This window comes from Dreissena polymorpha, chromosome 9 (genome assembly GCF_020536995.1).
Source record: "Dreissena polymorpha isolate Duluth1 chromosome 9, UMN_Dpol_1.0, whole genome shotgun sequence".
Taxonomy (NCBI): Eukaryota; Metazoa; Mollusca; class Bivalvia; order Myida; family Dreissenidae; genus Dreissena; species Dreissena polymorpha.
Genome location: NC_068363.1, coordinates 68,933,306 through 68,948,178, shown reverse-complemented (window position 1 = coordinate 68,948,178; position 14,873 = coordinate 68,933,306). Strand labels below are relative to the sequence as shown.

The 14,873-nt window shown below is 35.2% G+C and overlaps 1 protein-coding gene across 3 annotated transcripts in view; it reads right to left on the bottom strand.

Annotated features, from left to right (window-relative positions):
• The window catches only part of LOC127844262 (fatty acid synthase-like), a 108,490-nt gene extending 98,062 nt beyond the window's left edge, over positions 1 to 10,428 (bottom strand). For 2 of the 3 annotated variants that reach the window (XM_052374326.1, XM_052374329.1), the window contains exons 1-4: positions 10,345 to 10,428; positions 7,434 to 7,502; positions 5,376 to 5,522; positions 1,107 to 1,281 (exon numbers count right to left, since the gene is read on the bottom strand). In XM_052374326.1, coding sequence (XP_052230286.1) covers positions 1,107 to 1,281; positions 5,376 to 5,522; positions 7,434 to 7,493 — 382 coding nt within the window. In that variant the 5' untranslated portion in view covers positions 7,494 to 7,502; positions 10,345 to 10,428. The remainder of the gene's footprint in view (positions 1 to 1,106; positions 1,282 to 5,375; positions 5,523 to 7,433; positions 7,503 to 10,344) is intronic. The other variant, XM_052374328.1, reaches the window with a different exon arrangement.
• Between the last annotated feature and the right edge of the window lie 4,445 nt (positions 10,429 to 14,873).

The window sequence follows — 14,873 nt, the reverse complement described above, 5'->3', positions numbered from 1 at the left end:
AATGGTGACCTTGACCTTTCATCCCTCAAAATGCAGACAGCACAGGCTAATCTGGGAAGACACTTTATACTTATGCATTAAACCAAGTTTTCCCAGAACGATACTCATATATCCTTAGCACACTGTAACATATTAGAACGTACGCGTTTTTTCTCTCCTCAAAACCGGGCGATTTTTACAGTGAATGACTGCAACATTATAGAGCGCATACAAATCTCGTTGTTTTAAAACCTGACCCCTTATAGCGAAGGAACCCTGAAACTTTTTTTCTTAAAAAATACAATTATCAATGTTTGTATATGAACTAAAACTTAATCAAAGACAAAAATTAAAATAAGACTGCGATGTTCGAATGTTCAATATAATACAGTGTTTTGACTATAAACTTGTCAAATAAAGTTTCCACCATTTATGGTTAATAATTGAGAGTCAAAATCAATAAATATTTAAATGCTCAAAATTCATCTTAAAAAAGCAAATGAGTGGTATTTTGAAAACAATCATTTTCTGTCATCTTTGTGGTATAAACTTAAGAAAGTTCTGCATTTTGAATGTTTATATGACAACGTTTTTGCCAAACTGATCCAATCATACAACGGATCATGTGTAATATTGTTTATTGATATGTATTGATTTTTTCAAAAATACGTTTTTATACGTTACAGAGGTTTATTTGCTATTGACAAAGTTCGTAAAAAAAATGTTACAGTTCTTCTTAGTATCCCCACACTTCATTTTTCAGTTGTATAAAAGCGTAAAAATACGGTAGAAACCGCTATGGGGCATCCCTTTTTAAAACATATTATAATGTATTTAAGCAGATAATTGTTTGACGATAAACAACTGTGACGGGTAAAAACGTATTTTAAGCCCGATTTTCGTTGTGAACCTTAAAATGTATTTTAAAAAACGCGAACATCCATTACAATATAGAAAATTGTGAAAAACGTGCACATTTAACAACGTTGTAGGTGTTACCTTTAAAAAAAAGCCCCGGTTCTGAGAAAAGAAAAATTGTATACGTTTAAATACGCTACTGCGTTTCGCTGCTAAAATCGACCAGGTGCCTAATAGATATATTTTGCAAGTACAAAACAAAGCCTCACAATTTTCAGTTTCACACACGCGTGTCCTCAGTAGGGCCTCCATATCACTGTCGCCACACCCCAGGTACAACCCCACTGTGGAGTCTTGAAGAGCAGCAAGGGGCAGACAACTATCCACCACACACTCATACAGGATCTCCAGTAGGTGCCATAGCAAGGGATTCATTAGTTCTACCTAGAAGACAAGAAGACAAGACAAGTGTGTATTTCAAATTTGTTGGGTCCTTTTGCCCCTCAGGCTGCATTATGTGTAGACTTTGAGTGTTTCCCAGCATTCCTACCTAATTATCATAGTAGACGCACCAAAGTTATGGGGCACAATCTCAAAACTGTATTCTATTTGCTTTTTCTAAAAGAAAAACGTTACGTTATACATGCAATATGCGATAATTATCTTAATTTTTCTCCAACTAGCAAAAAATTGCTAGTACCTAGTTTGTGCACTAATTTTAGACGCGTTTTTTTTCTTTAATTAACTCGCAAATGGCCAATTTGCGAGTGTTTAATTCGAGCCCTGACTGATAACAAAGGTCCCTCAGCAAGATTCGGAAAACCAATTGTGTTGAAATTCATTTTATTTTCAAATAAGCCTGTCGATGCAAATAAACACTTAGCTGACAGTTCTCCAAATCTATAATTTGCAAATACAGACACAATAAACTTGACATAATTGTATAAGTATTTAACTCTTTGTAAAAATAGTTTTTGAAAGGCATATCATCTCAATTATATCAAGTATGTTACCTATTTTTGTAAGAGCAGGAGTTGTTGCTAGGCTTATGTTTTAAATGCGGCAAGTTGGTTGTCCCTTTTTCGCAAATTTTGGGGGACCATGACCAACATTACTTATTTTGACCTAAAATGCCCTATTTTGACAAATATTTTGCCCATATAAAAGGCTGCCCAAATATTGGTCTTAATAGCTCATTTCAATCATAAAACTCAGATGCAAGTCAAGTTTAAAGTCAAGGCAGAACCTTGTTAAAACAAGAGCACCGCCTTGCGGGTGCAGACCGCTCATCTATTTTCTTTTTAAAGGTGAAGGGACTCTCATTTTCAATCACAAAGGAGGGAGGAGTGGAGTGAAGAGGGGTGTATAGTGTGGGGTTGTGGACATTTATTACATTATCTTCCAAAAAAGCGAAAAAAAAAAAAAAAAAAAAAATCCGGGGGGGGGGGGGGTTGGGGGGGCGATGGGGGGAGGGGGTTTGGGTGCGATGGTTGGACGGTATTTCAAACATAACCATTTTTTAAAAAACAAGGGACAAAATTGTCACAAAACCAGGTTTTCATTGTGAAAAAAAATCTGATAAAGGGAGAAAACTCAAACTGAACTTTTGAAATGACCAAAAAAAATTAACCCCCTTTGTAAGTTTTTTTTTTTTTTAAATCTATTTTTAGTCGTGGCGACCTTGACATTGGAGATATTGACGTGAATCTTTCGTGGGACACACCGTCCCATGATGGTGAACAAATGTGCCAAATGATTTTAAAATCTCACAATGAATGACATAGTTATGGCCAGGACAAGCTCATTTATGGCCATTTTTGACCTTTGAACTCAAAGTGTGACCTTGACCTTGGAGATATCGACGTAATTATTTCGCGCGACACACCGTCCAATGATGGTGAACAAATGTGCCAAATGATTTTAAAATCTGACGATGAACGACATAGTTATGGCTCGGACAAGCTCATTTATGGCCATTTTTGACCTTTGAACTCAAAGTGTGACCTTGACCTTGGAGATATCGACGTAATTATTTCGCGCGACACAACCGTCTAATGATGGTGAACAAATGTGCCAAATGATTTTAAAATCTGACAATGAACGACATAGTTATGGCCCGGACAAGCTTATTCCGCCAGCCCGCCAGCCAGCCAGCCAGCCCGCCAGCCAGCCAGCCCGCCAGCCAGCCAGCCCGCCCGCATTCGCCAATCTAATAACCAGTTTTTTCCTTCGGAAAACCTGGTTAAAAATGGGGGGGTATAGTGTGAGGGTGTGGTGGTAATTTGTGAGATGATCTTAAAAAAAAAAAAAAAAAAAAAAAAATTGGGGGGGGGTGGGGGGGGGGGGGTAAAGTGTGAGGGTGTGGTGGTCATTTGTGAGATGATCTTAAAAAAAAAAAAAAAAAAAAAAAAAAAAATTTGACCTTGAGAGTCAAGGTCATTCAAAGGTCAAAGTAAAATTAAAGTTGCCAGGTACAGTAACCTCATGATAGCATGTAAGTATTTGAAGTTTGAAAGCAATAGCCTTGATACTTAAGAAGTAAAGTGGATCGAAACACAAAATTTAACCATATATTAAAAGTTACTAAGTCAAAAAAGGGCCATAATTCCGTAACAATGACAACCAGAGTTATGCAACTTGTCCTTTTACTGTACCCTTATGATAGTTTGTGAGTGTTCCAAGTATGAAAGCAATATCTATGATACTTTAGGGGTAAAGTGGACCAAAACATAAATCTTAACCAAATTTTCAATTTTCTAAGTATAAAGGGCCCATAATTCCGTTCAAATGCCAGTCAGAGTTACATAACTTTGCCTGCACGGTCCCCTTATGATAGTTCATAAATCTTGCAAGTATGAAAGCAATAGCTTTGATACTGTAGGAATAAAGTGGACCTAAACACAAAACTTAATCAAATTTTCAATTTTCTAAGTATAAAAAGGGCACATAATTCTGTCAAAATGCCAGTCAGAGTTACATTACTTTGCCTGCACAGTCCCCTTATGATAGTTAGTAAGTGTTGCAAGTATGAAAGCAATAGCTTTAATGCTTAAGGAATAAAATGGACCTAAACACAAACCTTAACCAAAGTTGTCAATTTTCTAAGTATAAAAAGGGCACATAATTCTGTCAAAATGCATGCCAGAGTTATCTAAATTTGCCTGCCCAGTCCCCTCATGATAGTAAGTAAGTGTACCAAGTTTGAATGCAATAGCATTGATACTTACTGAGAAAAGTGGAACTTAACGCAAAACTTAACCAAAATTTTCAATTTTTTAAGTATAAAAAGGGCACATAATTCTGTCAAAATGCACGCCAGAGTTATCTAACTTTGCCTGCCCAGTCCCCTCATGATAGTAAGTAAGTGTACCAAGTTTGAATGCAATAGCATTGATACTTTCTGAGAAAAGTGGACCTAAACGCAAAACTTAACCGGACGCCGACGCCAACGCCAACGCCAACGCCGACGCCGACGCCGACGCCGACGCCGACGCCAAGGTGATGACAATAGCTCATAATTTTTTTTCAAAAAATAGATGAGCTAACAAGAGATGTGTTTGTCAGAAACACAATGCCCCATACTGCGTTGCTTTGATTTATTTTTTTTTAATATATCCCTTAAAAAAATATTACTTCCAATGTAAAAATGATATGTACCTGCCAAATGATAAACAGAAAGTATCTCTCTTTAAAGCTTGTTACTTCCCTTGGATTTGTTTTTTGACATTTGACCTTGAAGGATGACCTTGACCTTTCACCACTCAAAATGTGCAGCTCCATGAGGTACACATGCATGCCAAATATGCAAAAGTTATTGCCAATGTTAAAGTTTTCGGCTGGACGGACGGACGGACAGTTCAAATGCTATATGCCATCTTAACCGGGGGCATTAAAAATAGTTATAGATAAATAAATTATGTAAAATGAAGGTAAATTTGATATGGACTCACATCAATGTATCACTATTCAGGAACATTGAACAACTATTTTGGAAACCTTATTGAGCTGTAGATCATTTAACATTTGTTTAAACAAAAACTACTTAAAGGATCTACAATACTTGCAAATACAATCATGCTAAACCATGTCGCTTGAAATAATAAATAAGAAAGCATATTTACTTTTTAAATGCATTTCATTAAAGAAGTTAATAATCGTTTTGTAATAATTGTTTAAATACTTTCTGACTGAGTTAAAACTTGTAGGAAATATTGACCAACTGGCTTAAAATGCACAACACACTAATCAAACAGTAACAATATTTTAATTTTTTCTTTAAATAAAAAATGCAGGGAAAAATTATCTTAACATGAAAACGACTTTTACAAAATCTGGATTGAATATAAATAATAACAGTAATACGCCAGAAATGGCCAAATGGGTTTATATCCATTATAGGGTAAATGAGAATACACCAACAAATGATGCAGCACAAAAAAACACAGATAATTTGAGATTTTTTTCGTTTGAATTCAGCGCATAGAGTTTGGCTTTAACCATATGAAAACATTAAAAGACTAAAGTCCTTGTCAACCCACCTCTTCATCTGGTATACCAAAGTAGCTGTTGTCAAATTTGTTGATGTCCTGGAGTAATCCTAACCGCGGAGGGAGCTTGTACAGCCCCGCTGGCCAACGGGGCTTGTCTGTCATGTCCTGCCCAGATATCAACCCATCCCAGAACTCCTGTAGGGGCAGACCAAACAAAATGAACACTTGCAACTTGTTTATCAATGCTTGAGTTGACTTATTGACCAGTATCAATTTGTTTATTAAGGATTCAGTTGAACATCTTACCTGTTTAAACTATAGTTTATCAAGGATTCCGTTGACCAACTGACCTGCTGAAACTTGTTTATCAAGGATTCAGTTGACCAACTGACCTGCTGAAACTTGTTTATCAAGGATTCAGTTGACCAACTGACCTTTAAAAACTTGTTTACCGTAATTACTCTATGTTTTCGGACACTTAAAAATATTTAATTTTTTTCGTGACCTAAAACTTAGATACAAAAAATATTCACAAAATACAGGTGTCTGAAAACTTAGAGTTGAAAATTTAAGTGTCCGAAAATAGCATCAATTGTATTTACGACTACCGGTTATAGCACGCGCTTGTAAAATACCATGACGCATAGTATAAATAACAGTTATATATTTTTGCACTGCATTTTAAATAATTTTAATTATGCTTAATTTATTTGACAGAAAGTTACTACAAGATTGTACTTTGACCTACGAGTTCAAAGATGAGCATGTGATGTACCGATACTCGCTATTATGAACCTGTAATCAAAGCAATTAAAAAAGCAAACTATGAATTCTTTGTTTGTTTATTTCGGATAGTTGTTGTCCAACACCTTCCATTGTTCGTAAAACTTGCAATATGGTGCATCGCACTTTGAAGCATTGTATTTGTCACAGTTAATTTACTGAGAATTGGTAGTACCATTGCGGTAAATAATTGAACTTTTAATTGGCACTACCCCTGGTTATTGTCATAACGCTTATGCTATCGGGCGAAACCATTGTTTAATACCGGTTTACAAGGTTATTTTCCCAATAAAGCAAATGTAATGGTCCGTTGCCCTCAGGCATGCACCTGCCATGCTTTATGATGTTAATCTGGTTGTAAAACCCCATGATCAAAGTGTCTTTAGATATCGAAAACAGGACCGAAATTTGGTAAAATAGCACTGAAAAATATACTGTCTGAAAACTTAGAGACATTAATTATGGACGAAAACTCGTGTGTCCAAAAATTAAGAGTCACGAAAAATAATTTTTGCTAAAAAAAGGGGTGTCCGAAAACTTAGAGTGTCCGAAAACATAGAGTAATTACGGTTTCAAGGATTCAGTTCACCAACTTACCTTTTAAAACTTGTTTATCAAGGATTCAGTTGACCAACTTACCTTTTGAAACTTGTTTATCAATTATTGAGTTGACAAACTTACCTGTTGTTCCTTTTTTATCAAGGATTCAGTTTACCAACTGACCTGTTTGAAATTTATTGATCAAGGATTCAGTTTACAAACCGACCTTATAAAACGTGTTTAATTAAGAATTCAGTTGACCAACTTACCTTTTAAAACTTGTTTATCAAGGATTCAGTTGACCAACTGACCTTTTGAAACTTGTTTATCAACTATTGAGTTGACCAACTTACCTGTTATTACTTCTTTTATCAAGGATTCAGATTACCAACTGACCTGTTTGAAATTTGTTGATCAAGGATTCAGTTTACAAACTGACCATGTTAAAACGTGTTTAATTAAGGATTCAGTTAACCAACTGACCAATTGAAAGGTGTAAGCAAGGATTGATATGGTTATTCAACAACATGCAATTTATCAATGAAGGATTGCCAATTAAAACTTTAGTTTGCACTTTTACTATTGCTCCTTGTCATTCAAACAATTTCATCCAACTCACCAGTTTCACACACAGGGGCCTTTAAGGAAAATTAATTATAAAAAAACATCATACTTTCAGGGATAAAGCTGGCCTAATCACCTCTTAATTATTGTCTGTATTTAATAATTTTGCAAAATAAGCTTTACAATGGTTTGTTCTATTCTAATTCTAAGTTCTTGTACCTTTGTATTTCTTGCCTTGGGAAAGCGACAGGCTATCCCTCCTATATATGCGTTTGGCATGTTCACCTTCTAAAAGTAAAATAAAAAAAACAGTATTAATGTGAACAACCTCACAGCTTGTTTTGTCTTCTTGCAAATGTAATTTGTATCATTTATATAAAACCAATATATATAAAACGTGACAATAATTTATCACGCTCGACTATTCGAGTGCTTGACAGTATAACGTAAGCCATCATGGAGAGGGGGGGGGTATAATGTGGGTGTGTGATCATTTAACAGATGATCTTTCAAAAATAAGAAAAAATATATTTATTTATTTTTTTTTGGGGGGGGGGGGGTTGGGGGGGGTTGGGGGGGTTCTAAGGGGAGGCGTGGGGGGTGGTTTGGGTGGAGTGCATTGTGGTATGTAAGGAAAGTGTTGTTTTGTCAACCTTTAACATAGATTTATCAATATAAGCATATTCTAACTATAAAAGAGGCCATAAATCTGTCAAAATGCTTGATACAGTTGTCTGCTCTTGCTTATAGGTCGTGGTCATGTTGGTAAACAAGTATGCAAAATATGAAAGCAATATGTCAAGGGACACAGGAAATATTTGGGGTAGTACGCAAACTTTAACACAGATTTATCAATAATATGCATATTCTAAGTATAAAATGGGCCATAATTCTGTCAAATGCTTAGTACAGTTGTCTGCTCTTGTTTACAGGTTGGGGTCATGATTGTTAACAAGAATGTAAAATATGAAAGCAATATGTCAAGGGACACAGGAAATATTTGGGGTAGTAAGCAAACTTTAAGGTTCATGTAAAGTCCCAAAATGACCCCACATAGATGAAATTTTAAAATATAAAAATGATCAGTAATACCCAAAATAAGTTAATGAAATTTACATATGGTTGCAATTATCACATTTTTATTCCATATATGTATACAATTAAAAAAAACAACTCACAAATGTTAGTAAAAATGTAATTATTAGCAAAAATATAGCAATGTATGGCAAATTCTCAATTTCATTAAAAAAAACACAAATGCACCAAATAAAAACACCAACAGTATATGCAAGTTATATGTAAGGTACTCCTAGCATTGAATTGCGTCAATACAGCCCCACAAAGACACTATGTGTATTTCAAAATGAACATGTCAATGCCATGAGTCGCTAGTTGTAGATTTTGGAAAAATACTAACTTTCCACCCTCATAGCATGCGATCAATAAGAGTTATGATCTTATAAAATAACATTAATGAAAATATATCATTTTCATAATATCTCCATAACAATGACACTTACTTGAAACGCACTATTTGAAAAGAATCTTGATATAATTGACTCTCCTCCCGATTTAATTTCATTGGTCGTCCATCTTGGTCAGAAATGTGTATTGATTCGTATTTGCGAATTTGTTAAATATTGCTTATATTAAATATTTACTTTATAACATAACTTGAAATTACCTCATAAACAAATTATACAAATTTTTGAACAAACGGATCGTGAGTAATTTATAAATGATCGATTTTGAAATGAAATATTTTTCGAATATACTTCCAGCAAATAATGGCTTCCTGAACAAGTAAACATGACAAGACAATAACAAATGCATTTTTTCATCGATGACAAGGTTTTTATAGAAATGTTAAGTGTTCAGTTGGTTTAATATGTACGTGTGCCCAACATTTGCATAATTCATTTTTCCAATCCTACAAATATTATGCCTAGATCGTTAATTGAAATATTGTAATGTCGACTTCCTTGAAACCGGATGTTTTATGCCCCACATGTTTAACTAACGTGTATGGAGTTCGAGATGTGACATAAACATGTTGTAATTTGTTTTAAGGTAGCCAATTAGTCGTCGTTCCAAGTCCTATATATTTCAAATGAACAATCAAAGTGTTTGTCTTTTGGTAATATAGTTTATTTTTTGTAATTGTGTCATTTTGTGACTATAATGAGTACTGTATTGCGAGTAAATAAGTAATTTTGAAAATGAAGGTTCACTGGTAAGTCCACCATACTTAAAGTAGTTCCCAATTATTGTGTTAACTTTTGACATTTTTTTATGTTTTTCTTTTGCATATTTTAGGATTGTTGGTGTGTGTTGTGTGGACTTTTCATTTGAAGTACCTAACATTAAGTGTATACAATATTTTGACCAAAGGAATTTGTTCAATTTAACTCCGTTTGTTATTTTGATAATTTCATGCATGCTCTGTAATCTGTATTATATTTTTTAAAAGCAACATTTTGCATCATATTTTTTTTATTAGCATTTTCTTATATGTTCTACAAGTGTGTACGAGGCTATTGACTTATAAATTGAATTTATTGCCATAATATTTATTGAAGTATTCCTATGTGAAGAATTTTTACACTTTACATGAACCTTAACATAGATTTATCAATAATATGCATATTCTAAGTATAAAAGGGGCCATAATTCTGTCAAAATGCTTGATACAGTTGTCTGCTCTTGTTTATAGGTTGGGGTCATGATGGTTAACAAGTATGCAAAATATGAAAGCAATATGTCAAAGGACATTGAAAATATTTTGGGTAGTACGCAAACTTTAATATTTGCACGCAAACGGACACGGGAACGGCAACGCCGACGTGAGTAGGATAGCTCCACTATATATATTTCATATATAATAGTCGAGCTAAAAAGGACACAAGTATTATAATGCGTTTATAATTCGTACGTAAACTTTTTATTTTTTATTTTACTTTCTAGCACTTAATAATGTCCGAAAAGTGTTATCATCCGAAATGGCCTAAATAACTTTAGATCTCAAAACATTTAGAAAATGTCCATAAGACAATTGAAAAAAGATGAAATTCAATTGCACTTTATGAGGCGATTAAAACGAGAACTTCTAAATCACGTTAATAGTATTTACCTTTCCCAAACTTACTTTTCCTGTTTAACGCCTGTCCCCGTGCATCACGCTTTTTTCTGACTTCCGGTTGTTTAGGTTGGATGACACTAAATCCAATTTCCGACGGGTCCAATGAGAACACAGCCAGCTCCTATGGCATGTTTCCTATATTTCCTTTACTTCGGATTGTGCAAAACTGGTATCAATTTAAAGATGAAATTGTCTTCTACATAGAAATACAATAAAAAAATGGGTCATGTCACTCCAAATAAAATGCATCTCGCCTGCATGAAGACACCAAATAATACAGTGTTTCGACAATGGCATTTCGACAAAAGCCCAGAACCATATTCAACGGACCCCAACAATGTATGTCTTCTTCTTCTTCTTCTTCTTCTTCTTCTTCTTCTTCTTCTTCTTCTTCTTCTTCTTCTTCTTCTTCTTCTTCTTTTCTTCTTCTTCTTCTTCTTCTACTTTTACTACTACTACTACTTCTTCTTCTTCTTCTCCTTATTCTTCTTCTTCTTCGTCGTCGTGGTCGTCGTCTTCTTCTTCTTCTTCTTCTTCTTCTTCTTCAGATGCAACACACCTTTTAAATAGAATATTTTGTGCCGGCGTCTATTTGATAAGATATGAAAACTGTAAAAAGGTACTCAGTTGGGTGTTTATTAAGATTATAATTATTTAAGTAGCAAGTGTCTACAGGCGGATGAGGGGATGGGGGATTACATACACAAGAGTAAGGGTTTTTGAAATCTCTACCGTGGCTATCTCATGTATATGGGGAGGTAGTTAATTCCATTGAATTCTATTGAATGACTGTTCTTGGGTATAATTAAACTTTACATGAGTCTTTTGAGGGTTGTGTGTGTTATAAGGGACTTTTTCACAGTTTAATGCATGTTTTGTGGCATACAATGTGACAAATTGATAACTGTAATCATCAGAACTAAAAAGCGTCAGTGTAAAACAATGATAAAGTAAAAAAGACAAAAGTTATCCACACGTGGGCTCGAACTAACGACCTTTGGAATAAAATTCTAGCGCTTAAACCACTTTGCCATTCATGCTTATATAGTTTATGTCGTAGTGTATACTTTGTTTAAGCATTCTACACATGAAACTTTTTTTCAATGTTGTAAATTAACCAAAGCCTCGACATGTCCTTTTTTTAAATGATGCTACCATCTACAAAAGTCCTGTGGGACCCCGGAGGTTACAGATACCTTGTCTGGAGTGTTCCCTCGAGGACACTAGCCTTTGTTTTATATGAAAAGAAGTCAGAGTTCCGGACAAAAACACTTGAATTAACTCCATAGCATATACTTTTTTATGAGAGGTGCTGGTGGGACACTTTATGAGAGGTGCTGGTGGGACACTTTATGAGAGGTGCTGGTGGGACACTTTATGAGAGGTGCTGGTGGGACACTTTATCAAATGCTTAAGCAAAGTCCATAATCGTGATGTCAGTTTTTATACCTTGATGATTTGTGTGTTAGATTTTTGAGGAATAATGTAAGTTGTGTTTAACCCTTTCAGTGCGGGAACCGAATTTTAAAGGCCTTTGCAAACAGTTTGGATCCAGATGAGACGCCACATAATGTGGCGTCTCATCAGGATCCAAACTGTTTGCTATTCTGATAGTATTCTTTGAAAAAAATCGAAGAAAATGCTAATTTTAGAAATTCAGCAGACGACATTTAAGCAGACGACAAATTTCCCAGCATGCAAAGGGTTAAAAAAAACGGGAGGGTCTCAATCCGTGTTGGAGGTCATATAAGATATGATGGTTATCAAGGCTATCATGAGTCATGATAGAGCTAGCGATGGTATGTTCAAGCATTGTACACCAAATGCATGTAAGTAATATTTGCCTGTAATTTAAAGCATTATGTTGGTCTCCCATTTTATAGACTAAACGCATCTTTCCAATCAGTTGAGACTTTTCCAAGATAGGGACTTTGAAAGAAACTCTGCAAGTTACTTTTTTCCGGACCTAAGACTTTTTTAATTAAGTTGTTGTTGTTTTTTTAAATAATTTTGTTACTCTATTTTCTGTAATGGAGATGGCTGGCATGGATTGATGACGGCTGTGGCCTTTGTCAGGAATAGTATCAGATGTGATTGGGATTAAGGCATATTGAAACTGTCTGTTTTAGTTGTTTACGTGATTGCTTTTATGGTTTTGTTGTTGCGTCTTTTTACGTTTTGTCCAATAAAAGGCCAAACCATATTGCTGACACGAACAGAAAATAGAAAAAAAATCGCAAAAGAAATACTAACGATTGATACGTCGCTTTTATACAGGCAGCAAAAATAAATCGTTTGAAGTAAGATACAAAATTATTTCGTGAAATGAGACCTGAAATTGTCTTACACCAATCGACATGTATTGACTTTCTCCGGATCCCTACGACATGTATTGACTTTCTCCGGATCCCTACGACATGTATTGACTTTCTCCGGATCCCTACGACATGTATTGACTTTCTCCGGATCCCTACGACATGTATTGACTTTCTCCGGATCCCTACGACATGTATTGACTTTCTCCGGATCCCTACGACATGTATTGACTTTCTCCGGATCCCTACGACATGTATTGACTTTCTCCGGATCCCTACGACATGTATTGACTTTCTCCGGATCCCTACGACATGTATTGACTTTCTCCGGATCCCTACGTTTACATAATTTTGCTCATTAATAATCTATAACGGACGATTTTTTGAAGAATCAAAAGTCACACACATACAATAAATGGACTTTCTTTTGAATAACATAAGTACAATTTGAGATATATACTTTACAACGACGAAAAAATAGCCATGCTACTTTTTGCATGTTACTTGTCCAACTAGAATGGCTAAGCGAACCGCGCAAGTCGCCTTAATCATGCCTTAAAGGGATCTTTTCACGCTTTGGTAAATTGACAAAATTGAAAAAAGTTTTTTTAGATTCGCAAATTTTCGTTTTAGTTATGATATTTGTGAGGAAACAGTATTACTGACCATTTACCATAGTCCAATATAGCTATTATGTGTATCTTTTGACGATTTGAAAACCTAAAAATTATAAAGCGTTGCAACGCGAAACGATTGAATAATTTGGATGGTTCTGTTGTCGTTTAAATTTACGAAACAACGAAGATTGCTTATATAAGGTATAAAATACTTAATCTGTGTGTAACCGGCGGAATAGCCGAGAGGGCTTATGCGTATTTACTTCAGACTAACTCCATGACTCCGGGGGTCACTGGTTCGAGCACTGGTATCTGCTACTTTTTTTACTTTTTTTAATTTTATTCTTAATTTTTTACTGGAGCTTTTAAGATCCAGTGTTTACATTTATCAATATAAAGCATTTAATGACAAACTTCAAAATATGCCAAAATCTGTGAAAAGGCCCCTTGGCTACAGATGTCATCGAGACCAATCATGCCTTAATAGGCTTCTACAGATGTCATCGAGAACAATCTTGCCTATATAGGCTACGACAGATGTCATCGAGAACAATCATACTTAACAGGCTACTATAGATGTCATAGAGACCATTCATGCCTTAATAGGCTTCTACAGATGTTATCGAGAACAATCTTGCCTATACAGGCTAAGACAGATGTCATCGAGAACAATCATACTTAACAGGCTACTATAGATGTCATAGAGACCATTCATGCCTTAATAGGCTTCTACAGATGTTATCGAGAACAATCTTGCCTATATAGGCTACGACAGATGTCATCGAGAACAATCATACTTAACAGGCTACTATAGATGTCATAGAGACCATTCATGCCTTAATAGGCTTCTACAGATGTTATCGAGAACAATCTTGCCTATATAGGCTACGACAGATGTCATCGAGAACAATCATACTTAACAGGCTACTATAGATGTCATAGAGACCATTCATGCCTTAATAGGCTTCTACAGATGTTATCGAGAACAATCTTGCCTATATAGGCTACGACAGATGTCATCGAGAACAATCATACTTAACAGGCTACTATAGATGTCATAGAGACCATTCATGCCTTAATAGGCTTCTACAGATGTTATCGAGAACAATCATTACTTGAAAGGCTGCTACAGATGTCATAGAAAACATCCATGCCTTAATAGTCTGCTACAAATGTCATCGAGAACGATCATGAATTGAAAAGATACTACAGCTGTTCTCGAGACCAATCATGCCTTAAAAGGCTACTGCAGATGTGAACGAGAACAATCATGCCTTGAGAGACTACTAGAGATGTCATCGAGAACAATTATGCCTTGACAGGCTACTAATGATGTCATAGAGACCTATCATGCCTTGAAAGGCTACTATATTACTATTATGTCATCGATACATAATTGTATTACTTATGCATGTACACTTGGAGACTTTTCTAACGCTACACGCTATTGCAGACTTTTCTAAAGCCACACTTATAAAACTTGACTCTCTCAATTATGAGTAAAGATTTTTATTTGAAAGTGGATTATTTGGCTACAATCTGTGAAATTTAACGATAAAATCATTTATCCGTGACGCTTGGGCGCTTA